This window comes from Strongylocentrotus purpuratus, unplaced genomic scaffold (assembly GCF_000002235.5).
Source record: "Strongylocentrotus purpuratus isolate Spur 01 unplaced genomic scaffold, Spur_5.0 spur5_scaffold_20, whole genome shotgun sequence".
NCBI lineage: Eukaryota > Metazoa > Echinodermata > Echinoidea > Camarodonta > Strongylocentrotidae > Strongylocentrotus > Strongylocentrotus purpuratus.
In genome coordinates, this window is record NW_022145606.1 from 13,371,181 (window position 1) to 13,393,592 (window position 22,412).

General features: G+C 36.9%; 2 protein-coding genes across 2 annotated transcripts; one reads left to right on the forward strand and one right to left on the reverse strand.

Moving 5' to 3' along the window:
- Nucleotides 1-8,155: 8,155 nt before the first annotated feature.
- Nucleotides 8,156-9,872, forward strand: LOC115927236 (L-gulonolactone oxidase-like). The gene is made up of 3 exons (XM_030992800.1): nt 8,156-8,214; nt 8,621-8,711; nt 9,563-9,872. Exons 1-3 carry the CDS (start codon nt 8,159-8,161, stop codon nt 9,692-9,694), a joined length of 279 nt encoding a protein of 92 aa, XP_030848660.1. The 5' UTR covers nt 8,156-8,158; the 3' UTR covers nt 9,695-9,872.
- A 2,226-nt stretch (nt 9,873-12,098) lies between these two features.
- LOC590463 (ileal sodium/bile acid cotransporter) lies at nt 12,099-21,840 on the reverse strand. The gene is made up of 5 exons (XM_003725652.3): nt 21,335-21,840; nt 19,244-19,346; nt 16,120-16,427; nt 14,691-14,901; nt 12,099-12,995 (listed from the first exon to the last, which is right to left on the reverse strand). The coding sequence occupies exons 2-5, from the start codon at nt 19,310-19,312 to the stop codon at nt 12,555-12,557; spliced, it is 1,029 nt and encodes a 342-aa protein (XP_003725700.1). The 5' UTR covers nt 19,313-19,346; nt 21,335-21,840; the 3' UTR covers nt 12,099-12,554.
- Between the last annotated feature and the right edge of the window lie 572 nt (nt 21,841-22,412).

Here is a 22,412-nt window from a genome sequence, read left to right on the forward strand (position 1 = left end):
CAAATGTAAAGCACAAATCTTTGTTAAGTGCCTCTTTACAAATGATTTCATTCACCTGTTACAAATAATTGTATTTCAATTTTCAATAGTCAGAATGCGAATGGTATGTACAACATGTGTTGTTAGGTAGGACAAGCCATAATGTTTGTCCTACCTAGCAACAACTAATGTATGCAATTCGCATTCTGACGAAAACAAGTTCGCTTTATACATCCCAGTAGTACATATGTGATAAAACTCAAACACGCTTCAATAGGATGATGCTAAACCTAAATTTATGACGGTGTCATGAAACAATGCCCAGCATATTGCACTTCATTATAGGGGGTGTTTAATAAGCCAGTTCACGGTTGCAGTCTGAGCATGAGCAGATAAAGGTCATTGCAGAACAAATTTTGAAATACACGGAGACGTAATACTGGATGCGTGCTCATGAAAGTTATGTGATCATTATTCATTCATGCACATTCAGTGCACTCCATGATACACAGGTGGAAGTATTCTTTGAAAAGGGGAAAACAAAGGCTATCTATATATCGCTGTAGCAGTGATTATTTCAAAATGTACAAAGTGGGACGTCTTCATGTTTTGAAGATCTGTGGATATTCGGGGTCATTGCAGTAATGTGCTCAGCGTGAACTGGTCTATTGCGCATCATCGTCAGATCCCTTGCCCTGTAGCATGTTATGGGCGGCCAAAAGGGCCAAAATTAACATTCTCAAAAACAAACAAAGATGCATACAAACAAACAAAGAAGCATACAAACAAACAGAGGTCAGAGCAATCTTTGTTTGTTTTTGTGAATTTTAATTTTGGCCCTTTTGACCGCCCATAGCATATACAGTAACAATCAGTAGTTTTAACCCAAATTTATTTGTACTTCCTTCAATCAATCTTTTCAATCAGTCATAAACTGGCAATTGGTTTTATTTTCAAGAAAGATACAATTAGTTTTTAAATACAATCATTTGTCGCAAAGATATACATACAGGGTTAGATTTTAACAATACATTTATTTTACATGTAAGTCTGTTTTTACTTTGCATTGTACATGACCAGCATGAAGATTCAATACAACTTGATTACTATACGGACAAACACTTACAAAATACAGTTTTTACCCAAGGACTATCCAAGTATGGAACAAATCGTTTTGGTTTTCTTCTTTCTTATCTGTTTTGAGCTCGTTTTTGTTCCTGGGCATGTTATATCTTTTCTGTTTGTTTCCAAGTCTTTGTTTTGAAGTTCAAAGTAATGAGAAGAAAAAAAAATAATGATAATAAATTCGTCGCTGTTTTCACGAAGTGACGGTAGTGAAAAAAAAATTGCATTCACTTTGCGTTACGATTTTCCTCGCTACCGTCACTTCGTGAAAACAAGGACGAATTGTTTGTCTTACACGAGATGTGACGTTCAAAATGCTTGACGAGATACCGAATATTCTACCAAGAATTAACGGAAATGTGGACAACCCCCCCCCCCCAAATTACCTTTCCCATTTCGTAGTATTGCTCTAAGAGTTCCTATTTACTTTTTTTCTTCTTTTTCCTGCATCCCACAGACTTGCAGCTATCTCCGAGCAAACAATAGCTGGCGCTATTTCAACCGGTACCCACGGGACGGGGTACAATCACGGTATCATGGCAACAGCGGTAAACAATGAAAAAAACACTTATAGGTTTCCAGGCACAATTGATTTCCAGAATCATACATGTCCCCTAAATTATTAAATTATGTTTATGTATATTGAATTGTTCTTAGGCATGTTAAGATTTGTATTGAATGGTGTGGTGATAATGTCATTCATTGTAAGATTATTATTATAAGGAAAAGGTTGTGTTTTTTTTTTTTTTAGGGAGGATAGGAAAAATGTTATAGACTTTATCATATTGTGAAATTGTAATTTTGCTTTTGATGACAACGAAAGAAAATTGGAGCTGCACTGTATATCAATGGTTATCCTTTGACTAAAGCTTGTGTGATGAAAGGAGTACCATATATATGCTCACCATTTGATTAGAATGTTGGAGATGGAAACAAATATGAAAATGAGGCATAATTCCTTAATTTCCTTTATCAAGTAACATTGTATCTTTACAAGAATTCTTGAAGCAATGTTTCGGTTCAGTACAGTTCATTTATTCATTTCATTTTCATAAAAAACACAGCAAAAGCAAGTAAACAAAGAAGTACATATATACATACTAAAGCACAAAATGTTCACTTTATACACAATAAATGCAATGGAATAGGAGAACAAAGGAAAATCCCATGGTGGCCTTGTTTATAAAAGTTTCCCTGAATATTATAATTTATATTACTAAGTATATTTTAGTTAAAGATAACACAAAAGACAGCGATAAACACAATATCAAGACAAACAATGACAAAAACATGTGTGAATTAATGTAAAAGTGGAGGGGGTAAAAAGGTTTGGAAGGTAACTTCAATGGTACTCGGAACACAAGGTCAATATCAACTGTTTTTATGCAAGCGTATGACTTGTGGTTAAGTGTTCCATATGTTTGGCAAAGTGTTTCTTACAGATGTTTTTAGAGAATGAACTTTTCACTTTCCATATTGTGGAACATGTTGCGAAGCCAAGTATTATGAGAATTAATTTGGTTATTGACCAAGAATGTGGAGGATATTCTTTTTGGAAGTATATTTACAAAAAATTGAAAACCAATTAGTGCATTATGGTATTTGAATACATTAAAAACCTAAAGTTTTTATACTAAGAAATAAAGGAGCAGAATGGGCATAATAATCACTACCTGTACAAATATATAGAGCCTTCTTTTGTAATTTGAAGAGGGTGTTAATATACCCATGACACGACTTTTCCCCAAATAGTAATACAATATGTCAGATAAGGTAAAGTGAGTTGTACAAAGTAAATACAATAGGAACCAGAAATTTCAATTTATATAAAACACCAGTACATTTTGATACCTTTTTTTATAACATTATCGATGTGGGAATCCCAACAAAGGTCGTTATCTACGAATACTCCAAGGAAATTATTAAAACATTTAATTTGTATATACCGGTAGGTGTAGAATCAATACTTCGGGGTTACCTTATCTAGTACATCGGACACATTTGTACTCTTATTGTGAAACATACAAAAGTTTGTTTTAGAAAGATTTACTATCAATTTATTAGCTTTGAACCAAGTTGATACCTTGTATTATTCTTTGTTGACCTCATGCTCAACATAATTTAAATCAGGTTGTGAAAATAAGAGTTGTGTCATCTGCATACATAATATACTGCATGATATGAGACGGTTGAGTTAAGTAATTAATATATATAAAACAGTAATGGGCCAATTATAGATCCTGGGGAACTCTGTGTGTTATGTCTGCAAAATTAAAAACATGATTATTATACATAGTAAATTGACGTCGATGCATAAATAACCTTTTTTTAAATGAAGAAGGTTTCCATGTACACCATAAAAGTTCAATTTGGATAAGAGAATTACTACATCAAATGCTTTTGATAAATCCATAAATATTCCAAAGCCAAAAGTCATTGTTTTCCATTGATAATGTCACTTTATCCTGCAAATCAGTCAAAGCATGGTTGTGGAATAATTACGTCGAAATCCAAATTGGTAAAGTAGATTGTTGTAGAAATTAGATAACTCTTTGTATGTCATCCAACAAAACCTTAGCTTTAAAATTTTCTCATTAAATTTTAATGAAAGAGCAAACATTTTACTTGACCGTAATTACCAGTAAAACATTTTTCTAAAATGTTACTGGCCCGGGGCCGACGGGCCAGTGGTAGTGTCGAGTTTCTGATTTGTTTAGGATACTCAGTTTGTTTGTTTCAAGAGGTTGGCTTCTCTGCTAATCAGTTAATGAAAAGTCCCCTTCAAGCTGTCTTACAAGTAATACACCTCATTTTCTTCTGCTCGTCAGATTGTCAGCTTGGAGCTGTTGACTGGAAGCGGAGAGGTCCTGCAGTGTTCAGACTCTGAGAACCCAGACGTTTTCAACGCTGCATTATGCGGGTTAGGAGCACTTGGTATTATTCTCACAGTAACTATCCAGTGTGAACCCGCCTTCAGGCTTCATGAGATTCAGACTTCTACTACATTGGATGATGTAAGTTATGATGATGAGGATGATGTTGATGATTGTGATGTAAGTAGTTATGATGATGATGGTGACAATGATGGTTATGGTGATGATTGTGATGTAGGTAGTTATGAGGATGATGGTGACAATGATGGTGATGATGATGATTGTGATGTTAGTAGTTATGATGATGGGGATTATGATGATTATGATGATGGTGATGATGATCAAGATGTTCAAATGATGATAGTGGCGGGATGGATCGTGTTGGCCACAGTATTGATGATGAAGATTGTGATGTAGGTAGTTATGATGATGATGGTGACGGTGATGGTTAGGCCTAAACAAAAAAGATGTTGTATTGCCCAAAACATGGCTCGGTCGGTCGGAAATCTTTTTTTTTTTCTTCTCCCTCTTTGGGCTGATATTTATCCGAATATGCATGCGACACCTGTTCTACACATTTTTACATAATAGCAGTGAAGGGATGTTCCTTTGTCTACCTGAGGAACTGTATATTTTGTCCGCTTTCTTTGTCAGTCATGTTCATAGTGTGATGATGGTAATAGTTAAGGGGATGATGGTGTTGATTATGGTGGTGGTGGCAATGATGGTGATAATGGTGATTATGGTGATGATGATAATGGTGATTATGGTGATGATGATAATGTTGATGGTGATCACGATGGCTGTGATGGCGATTTAATGATATGGATAGTGGTAGTGGTGCAGGTGATGATGCTGATTGTTATAGCGACGATTAAGAATGATGATGATAATGTTCCTAATGGTTATGGGGATAAGGAAAATTGAGGAGGAGGATTTTGATGATGATGATGAAAGCTGTAATGATGATGAAAATGGTAATCGTGATGGTGATGACAGCTATGGTGATGATGTTGGTGATAATGATGATGGTGAGAGGAAGTGGAGAATTTTGACGATTATAATCTTTATTTGGAGTAGAAAGATATATGAAGGGTTTCCTTATTGGTGTTACCACTGCGACATATAAAATACACGTAGTGTTGATAATTGGTGCTATTTTTCTGATAATTCCTTTAAACAGGTCCTAGATAATTTGGATTCCAACGTGGAGGGCTGTGAGCATTTCCGTTTTCAGTGGTATCCCCATACCGATATGGTATCACTGTCAAAGGTAAACCGAACTGAGAAGACAATCACAGAAACAAGATCGTCATGGTTTTGGGACAAGTTCGTGGGTTACTACGCTCTTGAGTTCTCGTTTTGGCTCAGGTAATTTATTAAAAGTTACGATTCTCTTTCTAGTTCCTATATATATATATAGATTGCGGCATTCTTTGTTGTCCTACAACTCTTAGGCCTTATTCCCACATGAAACTCGACGCTTAAAAAGAAGATGATCTGAGGTATAAGTTTTCAGATCAGTTTTTTATTAATATTTCATCTAAATCCCAATTTACTTAACTTTCTAAAGCCTTTAGCAGATGTGTGTAAACTTTCGCTGATCTCATCGTTGCATTTTTGTATTATAAGTTGAGGACAAGGCCATTGTTTTGCTCGAAACAATTCTTCCGTCAATAGGCTATTTTTCGTAATGTAACCAAGTTTAATGCATAAGTCTTTGTAAAGTGCCTCAATATAAATTATTTTATTCACCTGATAAGAATAATAGTATTTCAATAGACAGAATCCGAACTGCATACATTAGTTGTTGCCAGGTTGGACATACATTATGGCTTGACCTACCTAGCAACACTTAATATATGCAGTTGCATTCTGACTATTGAAATACTATTATTCCTATGAGGTGAATGAAATAATTTATGCATTAAATTTGGTTACATTACGAAACTGGCCCATTGGTGCCAATTCCCACTTCAAAGCAAAATAAAATAAACGTAGTGCGATTCACATTTCTGTGTCATAACACAAAGGTCACCGGGCATGTTAAATTGACTCGGTAACATTGTTGAAGGTTGATGAAACTCAAAAACTGCCTAATTTTTGTATCAAATGTTACTTATTATATTCCTTCCACTGTACTGATCCTCTAACATGCCAAAAATCCTGAAAATTCTCAAACCACAAAGATATTTATGGTTTTCTTTGAAGTGTAACTCCCTCTGACAGAAAATTCTCCTAACCAATTTATTTTGAATTATCCCAACCGTTTTTCCATGAAAATTAAGACATAAAACAGGCCTTTAAAATCTTCAACACTTAAATGTTTCGAATGATAGATAGAGCCAATCTATTGCTTTGTGACGATTTACATTCGCCTAAAATTATAAAAACATAGCTGGGAGAATTTACGAATCGATCAGATCATTTTTTCCCAAATCATTATCATTAATAATGGTCTGATTCACTCATAATTTCAGATTATCTTTAATTGTACATCTAGCATTGAAGTCACTACCTTAGCACCATTTTCTGTCATCTGAACAATGTTATCTAGTCCCTTCAAAGACTCATGGGTACACACAGTTATTTATTTTGTGTACACCTTCACAAAAGTGCCTCATGTTATTAATTGACTCATATTCTACAGCAGGTTTTTTTGTCAATCTGTTTGTTCTTGTTTTCGATGGTTTTCACTGCATCGTGTCCACACAGGGCTATATTGATCTAATCTTGATCATGCCAATAAAGATGATTAATTTCTTTCCCTTTTTTTCATTTCTTTTTGTCTTCAATTCGGTTTGTTCATACCTTCCCTTGTCCCATGGATCAACAAATTGTATTTCTTAATCTTTGCATCACCAATAATTTGCTTTGCCCAAAAATATGATTTATTTCTTTCTTTTTCATTCATTTTTTTTTTTTCTCATTTCAGTTTGTTTGTACCTTCTCTTGTTCCATGGATCAACAAATTATTTTTCTTAATCTTTGCATCACTACCGAAAGAAAGAGTTGACATCAGTCACAAGGTGTTCAACTTTGAATGTCTTTTCAAGTCACACGTGACAGATTGGGCTATTCCAAGGTAATCTTTTTGATCGTTCAGTTTTCTATTTGTAAATTGAAAACACCAATATTTTTTTTTATATCCTGCATTAAAAAAAATTGTTTTTAATTAGTTGAGAGCTCGTCACGTGCCAAGAACAATTTGAACTATTTTAAGGTTACTTTGAAAAAGTACTATTTGGGAGTACTATTTGGGAGGAGAAGTACTATGAGAGCACTATTTGGGAGTTGACATTTTTTGAGGATTTAGAACAAATATTATTTATTGAGTGATTAATCAATTTATTGGTTCATTTATGGATTAATTGAATAATTGATTCATTGATTGAATTATTTATTTTCCAATTCATGTATTCTTAAAGGTAAAGCCCAGTATTGGAAACGCCCCAATTTCAAAAAAATGAAATGGAAGCTCTTTTTACCAAGCATGTGAAAGAATATGTTTTGAATAATACATGATGATAAAAAAATTACCGGGAAACCGCCTACTAATTGATAAATTTGGTAAATTAGTTTATCTCTCACAGTGTGAGAGATAAAAAAGGCACGTGTCGCGCACGTGTGCGTAGTCCCATATACATCTTTCTGTGTACAGTGCTTGTAACTTTATGAACACTGAGCCAAATTTCTTATAATTTTGATGATTCCAGAACCTTGCAGTACATCTATGCTAGATGATCAACCTTTTCTGATCGATTTCACGTTTCTTTCACAATGCAATCGCATGACCATAACTGGTCCTTATCTTTAATGTTAAATTTGTTAGTTTCTTTTTGTTTTTTTTTTGAGGGGGAGGGACTGTTTAGTCAAAGCATGTGATTGACTAGAGGATGAATTGGCTGATAGTTTTCTTTGGATTGCATGTAGACCAAATAGAATGCCCATTTAAAGGTACTATTTGCAGCCAACATAAATTCTGTATCATTATGATTGAAGCGTGAGCTAAATCAAGGATTTTGTTTCGAATCTGAGACAAAAGTACCCAATCCCTTTTATAATTGCACCCCAGAAACAAGACGGGGGAGGTTCTGAGGGAGCTGAGGCATCACGTCAATACGGGACGATTCTATGCTCACTTGTCCACAGAGGTCCGATTCACCAAGGCTGATGACATCATGATCAGTCCAGCCAATGGGAGAGAGACCTGCTACATCAACATCATTCATTTTAAGTATGCAACGTTTTATCCCTTTTGCGACAATTAATCATTCCACATTTTGTGGTTTGGCTCAGAGCTCCCCCCCCCCCCACCATGAGGTCAAGGTCAAAGGTCATGGGGCTCATTATGTATGCAAAAATAGCTTGTGATCGCATTATTATTAGAACCGATGGGTGGATTACCATCAAACTCAAGACATGTACATGTACATGTATGTATCTTGCAGAGCCAATGAACGGAGTAGATTTTGGGGTCATGAGGTCAAAGATGAAAGGGTCATACATGTATATGAGAAAAAGCTTGTAATCACGATATTCTGAGAACCTGTTAATGGATTCCAATTGAACTTGAATTTGAAAATTTTCTTCTGTTTTGGTGTGTAAAATTGCTCTATGACGGAGTTTTCTTCTTCTTCCAGACCTTATGGAAGACCAACATTCAACAAGAAATACTGGGATGTGTATGAGGACATTGTAAAGAGAGCAGGCGGTCGACCACATTGGGCTAAGGTAAGAACAAAGGCTTCATGAAAATCGTTATCAATAACACGATTTTGAAATAAATAGCAAGGTACGATAGATCTTTAATAGAAGCTACTGAAATTGGGGCATCAGATTGGCTGAGAGCAAATTTGTCATACAATTTTACCATTTGTTATATTTTTATGAAACAGGGCCCTGATATAGTATACAAATATTGACTGCTTTTGAGGGAAGCACTTTTTGGAACAACAGTTAAAACTGTTACCCAAGGTGATCTCAAAACTGTAGGGTGACCCGAGCCGAAGCAGAGGAGCAAAGTGCAGTCTTGAGATCACCGAGAACTATAGTTTTAAATGTGACCCCCAAAATGATCAGTCAATATTTGTTTGATATACTGTATCCCACATTTTAACTCGTAAGAATAAATTGTAATCAGAAATGGCTGTCGAAATGTGCATTTGTAGGAAATGTACTCGTTTAACCCTATATAGCAGGGGGGGGGGGTTAAGTTCCCCTCTACATTTTTCGCAATATTTTGTTAACGCACAATGATCTTGCGCTGAAATGTTTTGTTTTTCTTTCGAGTCTTGCGCATCTTTTGAAACAATTTTTTTCTCGGAAATCAGACCTACCGTTACAAAGTCACAATGTCAGTTACAATGTCAGTCCGAAAATCGCTCATTTTCGTGACTTGTGTACAAAACTATCAAAAATATAATTTTCCCCAAAAATATTGTCTTCATATGATGCACATAATCCTAGCTTTGTCGACAAACCTCCTTTGTGAATTCAGGCCGGAAGGTCTAGGTATACATGTATATAAAAAAAATATTGAGATGATCAGCATGTATGTTCTTTTTTTAAAATTTTTATTGCAGGAACACCCTATGAGGAACAAGGATTTATCAGAGCTCTATCCAAGATGGTCCGAGTTCTGTGGTCTGCGTAAGAAGCTGGATCCTTACGGCATGTTCCTGAACACGTATCTGGAGCGGGTCTTATCAGACTAATATGGTCCTGAGTTATATGAAGCAGGGTAGTTCATAAACAAACAAATAATGAACATATGAACCTGAAACTTGGAAGGGCTATTGGAAAATTCCTTCTACTCATTTTCACATTTTGTTTAAAGGCACACTGTCCAACTTGTAGCTCCTTGCTCCCTCTATATAGAAAACTTCCCCAATCGGTGCCTGTTGGTCCCCCATGATCCTCTTCTTCTTACGTTAAATGAGAGCTGAGTTAATGAGATAGCCACCTGTCACAGTGACCTCGCTGGCTCGCTGGGTGGTCTAATCCCTTTTGGCTGAAGTAGTAAACCCTGCCTTTAAATTCATTTAACATAATGGTCATGATTTGTATATTTTAAACTGTCTGTATTTTATCACATGTATATATTTGTTCGCTTTTTAACTAAAATAAAGTCTTTTGAATTGAATTGGAACAAGGATTTATGAGAACGTTACCCAAGATGGTCTGCAAAAGAGGTTTGGTCCTTGCAGCATGTTCCTCAACACGTATCTGGAGCGGGTCTTTTCAGACTAACATGGTCGCGAATCATATGAAGCAGGGTTGTCCATAAACAAACAAATAATGAATATTTGAATCTGAAACTTGGAAGGACAATGAGGATTTATCAGAACGCTACCCAAGATGGTCTGGGTTATGCGGTCTGCGACTAATATGATTGTGAGTTATATAAAACGGGGTAGTACATAAACAAACAAAAATTGAAACATATGAACGTGGAACTTGGAAGGACAATGAGGAACAAGGATTTATCAGAACGCTACCCAAGATGGTCTGGGTTATGTGGTCTGCTACTAATTATTGTGAGTTATATGAAACGGGGTAGTCCATAAACAAACAAAAATTGAAACATATGAACCTGGAACTTGGAAGGACAATGAGGAACATAGATTTATCAAAACGCTACCCAAGATGGTCTGGGTTATGTGGTCTGCGACTAATATGATTGTGAGTTATATGAAACGGGGTAGTCCATAAACAAACAAAAATTGAAACATATGAACCTGGAACTTGGAAGGACAATGAGAAACATAGATTTTTCAGAACGCTACCCAAGATGGTCTGGGTTATGCGGTCTGCGACTAATATGATTGTGAGTTATATGAAACGGGGTAGTCCATAAACAAACAAAAATTGAAAAATATGAACCTGGAACTTGGAAGGACAATGAGGAACACAGATTTATCGGAACGCTACCCAAGATGGTCTGGGTTATGTGGTCTGCGACTAATATGATTGTGAGTTAAATGAAACGGGGTAGTCCATAAACAAACAAATAATGAATATTTGAATCTGAAACTTGGAAGGGTTATGAGGAACAAGGATTTATCAGAACGCTACCCAAGATGGTCTGGGTTATGTGGTCTGCGACTAATACGATTGTGAGTTATATAAAACAGGGTAGCCCATGAACAAACAGGGTATATTACGAGGTGTGCCAAAAACCTTAGACAAGTTTAGAGGAGTCTGCAGTGGTTCGGTGTAATATCATTGTTATTATTCCAATATCATGAGAATCTTTTTTGCACAATCTTAGGTTATATTCTTAATGGTAAGATATCATTTTGTACTGGTGGCTCTTTTATAGAGTGTATTGCTACTATACCAGTTTGTCTACTTTACAATTGGGCTATTTACATATGGTCTACACCCATAGGTCTAATAATCATTTAATCATGAATGATTATAACATGAATATGTTGTGCAGTGCCAGGAGTGCCTAGACTGACAGATATGAGCGCCATGATTATTATTATTATTACATGTGCATAGATGTAATGCTTGCTTGGCTCTCAATCAAATTTACTTTCCGATGTATTCTGATTTTTTTTTTTTGTAATTGTATAATTTTTTACTATATTTAATGCTATTAAGTATTTTGGTCATTGCGATTAATGTGCAAATTAAAATCAGGTTATACTTACTGATTATAAGTGCACTTTTGGGGTATTTCTATATGAAGACAATATTTATCATAGTATGTAATCATTATGACAATCGTGTAAATGTTCATGTTTTATCCTCTGTAGAGGTTTTGATTCAATGTTTTCCTTTTTGTAATATTTGAGTAATTGAGTTACAGAATTTTGGGTATTGTCTAAAAGTAGTTAAATTTTATTGAGCATGATGTTTACCTTCTGAATTTAGAATATGCAATGATTTCATCCTCAGAAACTTGGTTTGATCAAAGTGATGTTATTATGATTGTAAAGATGCACTTTCTTATGCAATGTCACATGGTACATTGTGGTACTAGCAGTTGTATGTTTCTAACTATGGTTCAGTACCATGGCTGTATTGTTGTATCATGGTACATGCATTTTTCTCCTTTTGTTAGCAATTAATTTAAATATCCATCATGGGGGAAAAAATATGTTTTGTTTCTTTGATTGATTTTATTTCTGTGTTCAAATAACAAATACGAGGTTATACATGTCTACTTAAGTATTACATAGATAGCAAATCATGCCTAATAATATTATACAATAACCATTGTTAGTATACAATTGGTGCGCAGGTAAATGTGGGTCGGTAGGAATCGTTTGTAAGGTAACTTTGGTCATGGTCTAAACACACTAGGCGTAGCCGAGTTTGTTTTAGACCTGCCCAAAGTTACCGCGTAGACTAAAAAGTGATCAGGACAAAAATATGAAGGGGTCGAAAGCTCATAACTTCTTAGTCAGGATGTAGTTGTATTTGATTTTGGCAAAGAGAGCTTCCTGAAACACGTATAGCGGACAAGTAGCCTAACGCTGATATTAATAGTCAAGAAGTTAGACTTGTCACGGTTTCGAGAAACTGGCCCCAGGTTCCTCTGCGTCCATTAACAATATTTTGTTATCACGGCCATGCATCATCGGAATCGTCGTCGGAATCGTCGTCAGAACAGCTGCGGCACTTGTGCGAGATTTTTAGGAACATCTCCTCGATATTACGATACGTGATCGCCCAAATGAAGCCTTCCAGAGGCATCACGAGGCTAAATATAGTCAATATTCCATGCACGTCTTTCAAGGTCTCTTCGTTCCCGGCGAGGTACGTCTCTGAGAGCTGGCTGGCGATGTAGACATTCGGCATACCGACGGCGAGCGAGACCGCGCAGCAGACATTGAACGGGAGACTAGCGAAGAGAGCAAAGACGATCCCGCATACAAAGCCGATCGGTGGTAACGATATGGTTCCGACCCAGATGCGCCAGTCAACCATGTAATATTCGGGGTTGGTGATGCCATTTAGGACAGGGGTGATGACGGCGGCGATCCAGAAGGCATTGCTGCAGATCTGAGAGAAAGAAGATGGGGAGGTGCAAGAAAGAGAGAAAGAGAGAGAGAAAAAATAACGGTGAGACATTGGAATCCAGAGATTGATAGATAGATAGAGAGAGACGGATCGAGACAGAGAGAGAGAGAGAGCAAAAAAAGAGATAGAGAAAGACTAGTATACAATTTCAGAGACGGATCGAAGGCCTAAATCGCTTTGAACTGTAAGAATAAAAGGTGCTCTGTGAAATACCTTTTCGGCTAGATATTGGGGAGAGGAAATGCAATGGGTAATATAGATGGGTATATGCAGGAAATACGGGGAGATAGCAATTAGGATGACGAATAATCACCGTAGCGTTTTCCGTCAAAAGGAAAGAGACAAAAATAGTTTCCCCGTCCTAAAATCAACGATATGATAGCCTAAAAGAGCTTATGCTGAACATCAGGGAGTCGGACGTTTTTGGAGGACAACAGAATGTCCTCCGTTATACGCATCAGTGAACGTGCATGACCTTTTGGCCAAACGGCACGATGCATTGCTGTGAAAAGGGTCTACGGACGAGACCTGGGGAGTGTTTCACAAAGAGTAAGATCGACTTTAAGTTGGACTTAACTATGTCAGGCCATTTATGCCACTGGTTACTCTCACCATTGGTCTCTCAATTATGATATTTAGACGATATTTTTTCCTTCAATAATGAAAAATAAAAAAAAAGCTAAATTCTGAAGGTTTGTGACCACAATTTGTAAATCCCCGAAAAACCAATGCCAGGAATGGTTAGATAAACTATTGGCATGAACGGCCTGCCATAATTAAGTCCAACTTACAGTCGATCTGAGTCTTTTTACTATGAAGGTCCCTTGTTGTAATGCCCGTGATAAGTAGGCCTATGTAAGTCTATAAAATGATTAATGTGCATGCAATAGGTTCATTCTACCTTCAGATTAGTGGAACTATTAAAGTTACAGTATTAGAAGGACATTTACACTAATGTTCTTCTCTTTAAAAAAGAAAACAAAATTGCCTATTTCTGACCATTTTGGGACGCCGATAAAAAAAGAGAAAATGTTCTTGTTGAAACAATTAATATAAAACCCAAACTGGCTACTTTTTGAAGAATACTTAGCGACATGACTGTTTGCGATTACTTACCGAATTTAGGTGAAGAAAAAAGATCATGAGGCAAGTTCAGTAACGGGTGACGAATAGATCACACCATTATTTCTGAAGGTCCTTAATAACCAAAGGTTCTTGAAAATTTGGAACACGTTCAACATATTTTCTTCGTTAGTTCGGCGAACGTTAGATGAAGAATGGCGTATTGAATTTCAATAAAATATATTGGTGATTCCAGCAATTCGCTGCTTTCGCCCACTGTTCCTATTGCAATGAGATGCCCTTTTAAAAAACGGTTGTATACCCCCCTGTCCCCTTCTTCATAAGCTTTAAGTGTGACTAAAAGCAAGTTCAGGTTCTGTCCGTTTTTATATATGTGTTATTCTTCAATCATGTCTGTCCTTCCTTATTTACACGCATCCAAAACAGATCGCGCGATCCCCCAAAATACACCCGAGTGTGAGAATAAAAGGCAATTAAGGACTGTGCCCGTTTTAGCGTTGAGGGTGTGTTATTTTCTCAGCTGATCCCAATTGGGGCGCGCGACCCGGAAACAGTCCATGCATGCAAATGTACTAGGTTCACGTACAAGCCTACCTTGGCCATTAGCCTTCCTTTGAGTTTCCCGTAAGCCTTCTGGTACAGCACACCCAGGACAGTAGGAATGATTATCAACAACTCGGTCATGACAATGTTGAAGGGTATGGCGACGACGAAATACTCATGTGTCCAGTTACTGGCATAGGAGGAGAACCACAACGGGATGAGTCCGACGGAGAGGGCGGTAGAGAACATGGCCATACACATCCTGTACGCGAAGCGGACACAAAGGGAAAATTAGTTGATTTTCTTTATTGTCATGCACATAAAAAAAAAGGCATAAAGATAATTTTACGACTCACATTTGTATAAAATATAACAATATATTAACATATCATAAACAAATAACTACAAATAACATAAATAAAATAACAGTGTAATATAATTTCATCTCTCTGTTGAGAGCCAGAGGAAATATTTGTAGTATTTGTACTCCCCTCTCTCCCAGCAGACAAAACTAACTTGAATATATTTCTGGAAAATGTACATGCCAACAATCAATGACCTATGAATATAACAAATCACAGCCAAGATGTAAACTGAATTATATATCAATTATTAAAAAATTATGATAAATGCATTTTTGTTAGCAGACATAAACTAACCGTATATCATACTGGATATCAAAGAGGAGAGACAAGAGAGAGAGAGAAAGAGAGAGAGAGAGAGAAAGAGAGAGAAAGAGTGAGAGGGAGAAAGGAAGATATGAACAGTTTAGCGTGAGATGATGCATATACAATTTCATTCAAAACATTGCTTTGTAATAGACATTATTATTATTGCACCTGTGCTTAGTACCGTTACATAACATATGAAACACTATTATATGCATGCCAAAAGACAATTAGTAGGCTATAATATAATATTCGAAGCGATCAAGGCATCGATCGAAACGATCGCGAAGTTTATGACAATGACGCTGTATTGATATTTAGCCCGTAATGGAAATAATGGGCAAGAACCCATATCCTGATGATAATTGAATGTTTTGATTGAAGTTTTAATAAATGCTTGGGATTAGTGTGTAAATGACCGGGTTCTCATATATTACGACATACAGGGGGGGGGGGGGGGGGGGGGGGTTGCCGCTCTAATGGGTCACTCTTTCACAAAAATCTCTAAACATGGGTCCCACTTTTAACAAGAATGCTATTAAAAATGGGTCTGTTTTTTCAAAATTTCAAAAAAAATTGCAAATTCGAAAAACAACCGCAATTTGTGACCGCCAAAAATGGTTAGGGGTTTCGAGGCTTGAGCGGCACACCCAGTTAAAACCAAATCTGAGTATACAATTATAATATTATCGCTGAAAGGATATTGTAGCCATGGATTTTTTTTCTTTTTATAAAATCTTTTTATAAAACTCCGAATATCATAAATATTGGGATCAAGGAAAAGATTGGGAAAGATTTTTTTTTTTACGAACCCGACAATGACGACGCCGTCGCCGTAGTAGACGAGGACGGCACACAAAGGCGATACCGGGGAGCATGCCAACATGATCATAGCCACAGCCTCGCTGGCAGACATGTCGAGGAGGAGTGCGAGCCCGTAGCCGATGACGGGCTGGAATAGTGACTGGAAGGTGAGTCCGATGACGACGCTCTTGGAAAGATGCGTATCCCTATCTGAGAAGTCTTTGATCGAGATGACGCAACCCATGCCGAAGAGCGCAACGAAAATGCTTGCGCTGCTGATGTAGAATCGGGCTGACGCAAGGGACGATACCAAGGCCTATATTTGGGAGAGGGAGGAAATGAGGGACAATTGTGCCTTGCGTCAAAGATGTGGGCCCGAATTCACAAAGGAGGTTTGTCGACAAACCTAGGTTTATGTGCGTCATATGACGCGTTTCGATGCGTTTCAGACCAAGGTTCAGACTTGGTGTGAAACGCGTCATATGACGCACATAAATCTAGTATTTGGTGAATTCGGGCCGTGATATTTGCTTATCGAAATTCATACAATGATACTTCTTCATGAATAGTAACAAAGTTGCAAGAGTGAAACAGTCACTTAGGCCGAAAGGACGGTTATATAGGGAAATTAAATCCCATACCCAGGTGCGGCGATCCGGGGGGAGGGGACACGCCCCCTCAATTTTCTTAGGGGGGGGGGGTCGTCCCCTTTGGAAAATTTGAAAGAGTGCAAAAAAAAATGTATAGCAAATACCGACTTAAGAATATAACACACATTTAGGCTCTGGAGGGTTCAAGAGTGTAGGTGTTTAGACTAACAGAAATACACAAATCTCCTCGCTCGGTCGCTAACCTCCCTCGCATAATATCCTTCAAAATGTACAAGTAAATATTGTAGAAAATCTGTAGTCCGGTGGTATCACGTAGTTAGTTTACATCGCATGTTTACAAGTAATATATCAGTGCTACAAAAATGAATATTCCGCTTGCTCTTTTCAGTAAGGAGTCTCTACAACATATGTATTTGCCAGGCTGATATTTACCATTTCAACTCCCATAGCGATATCAATATACACGTATATGACGGAGGCCTAGAGTGGGAAATAGAAATTCCATCCATGTCCAACTCCCTGCCTACTAACATTTACCCACTAAAGTCCATTTACAAGTCACAACCCTTCGGACTGCACACTAATTACCGGCAAAGTAAAAGTAAATTGTGAAAAAAAAGGTCTATTGCTTGGTTTTATACTATAGCTTTGCTAAGAAGTGTAATTTTGTAATACAACAACAGTTTAAAAACCTGTGAGGGGGTAGTCACTGCGGTCACTTTGGCCCTTTTCGTTCTCTATGCTCCCTCGCCCCTCGCACTGGCGTACTGATGGGGGCATTGGGGCAGTTGCCCCCCTCCCCCAATCAAATTCAAACATTTTTCTCACTTTTTTGTAAATTCTACTTTTTCATGCGTTTATGGAAAATGACAAATTCCCAATTTTACAGTCAGGCAAAAAATATGCTCATTTAGAAGCCGTTCAGGGATTTTCAGAAAGCATGATTTTGGCAAAACTGCAGAGGGATTGTGTATAGTGGATACGTCTCGGGACTGTAAATGTACGGAGTACGAATCCCTAGCAGACACTGTCGCTCATAAAGGTGGAATATTTTAGTTTTACCCCAATTTATTGAATTATTTTAAAAATTATTTAAAAATAATAGATATAGATAATAGTATACATTCTCAGATTTTATTGAATAATAACTTGCCAATGTGTGTTTTGCGGAACTGCTAAAGCATGTGTATGCTACTAAGCTTATTAACTAGGGAACCTACGCTCTCAAGTCATAAATGACAGTAATGAGGATTAATGCCCCACAAAAGGGCACTAATAAAGCACATCGACACGGTTTTCATCCTGGGGCCTCACAGTTACGAGGCCATTGTTTTGTCACTGAACCATGACTGTACGCAGCGGGGGCTAGGGTAGGGGGCAGTTTCCATAAATTTAAAAAAAAAACAGAAAATGCAAATAAATTTTCAATAATTTATTGCATTTTACCCCGGTCTCCAACATAAAAAAATCCTCTGGACGGCCATGCATTATGGCTCAAGGCATGGGCACACAGATTTTTTTTTAATGTTAGGCACCGGGGTTAAATGCAATAAATTATTGAAAATTTATTGCATTTTCTGTGTTTTGTTTAACTTATGGAAACTGCCCCCTACACTAGCCCCCGCTGCGTACAGTCATGGTTCAGTGACAAAGCAATGGCCTCGTAACTGTGAGGCCCCAGGATCAAAACCGTGTCGATGTGCTATATTAGTGCCCTTTTGGAGGGCATTAATCCTCATTACTGTCATTTATGACTTAAGGGCATAGGTCCCCTAGTTGATAAGCATAGTAGCATACACATGCTTTAGCAGTCACGCAAAACACACATTGGCAAATTATTATTCAATAAAATCTGAGAATGTATACTATTATCTAGATCTATTATTTTTAAATTATTTTTAAAATAATTCCATAAATTGGAATATAAAAAAAATATTCCACCTTTATGAGCGACAGTGTATATTTGTCACTCTAGACTCACTTAGCGCTATTTTTGCCGGAGATATGGCCGGGGTTATATAATATCCAAAGTCCTTATCAAATGTAACCTCATGAAATTATAAAGACGTAACATCACAATTCGTTATAATTGCGCTATACAATTAGGACCGAATAAAATATATTAATAATCAATCCACCTTAAAACATTTTTTTTTTTTTTTTTTTTTTTTTTTACATCAATAACCCACTTCTTTTAAATGCCAAAATTAAACTGATTGACTATTTGTGCAGCACAAACCGTACGACAGTTCGGTACAATGGTTACTGACTTGGTAGAAGTCGATTTGACAACTAATAGTCGTTATTTTTTTATTTATTTTTTTTTTTGTAAAATGAATTTATTGATAAATATATGCATTTGAACAAATCAAACAATCGTAAACAATCAATTGAAATAACATCGTAGCATCTTAACATAGTTCAATCCACCTTAAAACATGCTTCCGATTCTTCTTGACCCCTCACCCTCTCATCCGCCCTTTTTGTTGACAAAATCTTGTATCCGCCCTGAAAGACTTACCTGATGACCAGTTTCTTGGGCTTCCTCCAGAGAAACACTGTTGGTCAAGTTTGAGTGAATGACCTCCATAATGATCAGAAAGAAACCAATTCAACGTCACAATCTGTGGAAAAGCAGAACAATGTTATTTGAACGAATTATGATGACAATAATATCGATTGTAATTATAGACAAACGAACCTATACCCTATATGTTAAATACAATCAGTATAAAATGTTGTACTCAAAGAGGTTTCATTAATTCATTTGATAATGTGTAATAATTAGATTGTAGCACTTTGTTATTCATATATTTATCTATCATATTCCAAAGTTTCTTTTACTTGTGTACATTGTTTCTGCCATTGTTTTCTTCCTGTTTGTATTTTTATATTTATTTTAATCCAACCACACGTTTTGGTTCCAATAAAGAAATAATTGAACAAAAATATTTTATTAACATACACCCCCCCCTCCAACAGGCAGGTAAGTTTTGTTGATCCCTAACGGAAAAGGAGGAGGAGGAAGAAGAAGAAGAACAAGAAGAAGAACAAGAAGAAGAACAAGAAGAAATCCTGATCTGTGCATGAGCAGACAAAGTTCATTTTAAAATTGAATACAGTAGTATATAGAATTGATGTTTATTACCATAGTCCATTGTGTTATAAGTTTTGTATATAAGGCAATCAAGGAGCTTTCAATATATCTATTACCTCTAGCCCCCCCCCCCACACTGCCCTAATGGTCAGAGGACTCTTGACCTGTCACCGGAGTCCGATATAAATATGTCCGGTTAAAAGTCCGCAGGGTAGTCCCGTCATACCAGCACATTTCAGCTATTCAATCAGTACAAACCCCATATAACAGTTAGTAATCTAATGTCGTTTATTCAAGGATTAATGAGGCCTATTATTGACACAGTATTGTATTCACGTAATGAGCCATACAGAAGTGTGTGGCAGTGTTGTCGATTCTCAATGCAATATACCGATAACAATATTTGCTAATACTCGACGTGCTTATCATCAAGATCATTATACGATGTTGTATTATATTAATAATATACAGGGCTGAAGAGAGAGAAATAAAGGAGATAACGACGATGTCCATGATTTGATTTTTTTTTTAAATTTGATGAGTGATAACTTCGATGATGGTCATCATGTTGATGATCATAACAATAATTATAGTCGTATAGTCACTGGATGTTATCCCATTTACTCTATTGATTTCAACAATATTTCCAAGATTTGGTTTTATAGAGATTATTAGATTACGTTTCAATATTTTGTTTTATTAGTCAATTTAATCCATTGGAACTGTTATATAGCTGGGGCCTGCTGGGCGGAGTCGACCGTTTAATGATTGTACATAATTATGATAGTCATTTGAAACTGATCGATGTTCAATTATGAGAAGATTTAATACAATGTGTGTGTGTGTGTGTGTGTAGTGTATTTAGTCCATAACATTATAGTGTTCTTCTTTTTATCTTCTTCTTATTATTCTTCTTCTTCCTCCTCCTTCTCATCTTCCTCTACTTAAAATTAGTTTTTCTTCTTCTTCCCCTCCTCTACTTCCAATTCTTCTTCTTGTCCCTCTCCTCTCCTCTTAATCTCCTTCTCTTTATCATTCACCTTCTCCTTCTTCTTCTTCTTCTTCTTCCCCTCCTCTACTTCTAATTATTCTTCTTGTCCCTCTCCTCTCCTCTTAATCTCCTTCTCTTTATCATTCACCTTCTCCTCCTCCTTCTTCTTCTTCTTCTTCTTCCCCTCCTCTACTTCTAATTCTTCTTCTTGTCCCTCTCTTATTCTCCTTCTCTTTCTCCTTCTCAATCACCCCTCCTCCTTTTTCTTCTTCTTCTTCTTCTTCTTCTTCTTCTTCTTCTTCTTCTTCTTCTTCTTCTTCCTCTTCTACTTTCCCCTAAAATGTATGTTTCCTTCAACCCTGAATATTCTTGCATAATTAATGAGAAGCGTGCGTTGAAGAGTAAGCTGCATGTGTGCCAATATTTCATATACGGTACAAGTCAAAAATCGCCTTTCATCTATGCAGGTTTTCTTCATTCTTTTGAATCATAAAAATCTGATGAGATAAATTATTTTAACTTACCAAGCAAATGTCTTCAGTAGTTTTGCGTCGATGTGCTCCCTAGCTGCATGTATCATCGTAAGCAATTGGGTTCCAAGGTAGTCCGATCTATAAGACCCACTTGTCGAAATGTTGGCCAGATTCACTCACGCAAATGAGATGCAATTAAGTCAAGTCAGCGAATTCGTTTGTATACTAACTTAATTAAATCATTCGAGATGTTATAATTTTAAAGAGCCAAGCAGTACGACAAGTTTGGGATACATTCAAAATCGATAAGTTAATGACAACATTTCTCTATAAATTCGACTCCTTTTAGTTTTAGCGCGCTGTACTGTACTGTGCTCTCGTTTGGCATCAGTGCACTGAGATTCAGCTTATAAAACCCCGTATTTTGGGTCCTTGCTTTTTCCCTTTAGAATGCAACATAAATCCTCTTTTAAGTTCTCCTTTTGTGGGTTCCTTTTAATTTTTGACCTCGGAGTCCAAAACCTTATTGTCCATTCAGCAGGCCTTAGCATTTCACGTTGAGCCATTCAGTGGTTTTGTATGACATTGGATAACAAACAGTAGGCCTAATGGCGATTTTGGAATGCCCAGTCACGCAGGGCTAGGTGGAACTTTTTGTTTGGTGTTGGGGTTTTTTGGCCCCTGTTCAGTGGCTTAGTATAAATCTTGAGAATAAACAGTTGCTTTTGAATGTCCAGTCATATAGTTCTAGGTTGAACTATAAAGAGGAGAGAGAGAGAGAGGAGGAAGAAAGAGCTGAGTGAGAGAGAGAGAGAGAGAGAGAGAGAGAGGGGGGGGGGGGGGAAGAGATACTAAATATATAGCTGTTCGGTGGCTAAGTATAAATCTTGAGAATAAACAGGGTTTTTTGAATGCCCAGTCATTGTAGTTCTAGGTGGAACTAGAGAGAAGCGAGAGAAGGAAGAGAGAGCTGAGCGAGAGAGAGAGAGAGAGAGAGAGAGAGAGAGAGGAGAGATAAAGATATGAAATATATAGCTAGGATCGAGAAAGAGAGGGATAGCGAGATTGGGAAGGGAGTACGACGAGACCTGAAAATCACCTTTTTCACCCACTCATCGTGTTAATTGGT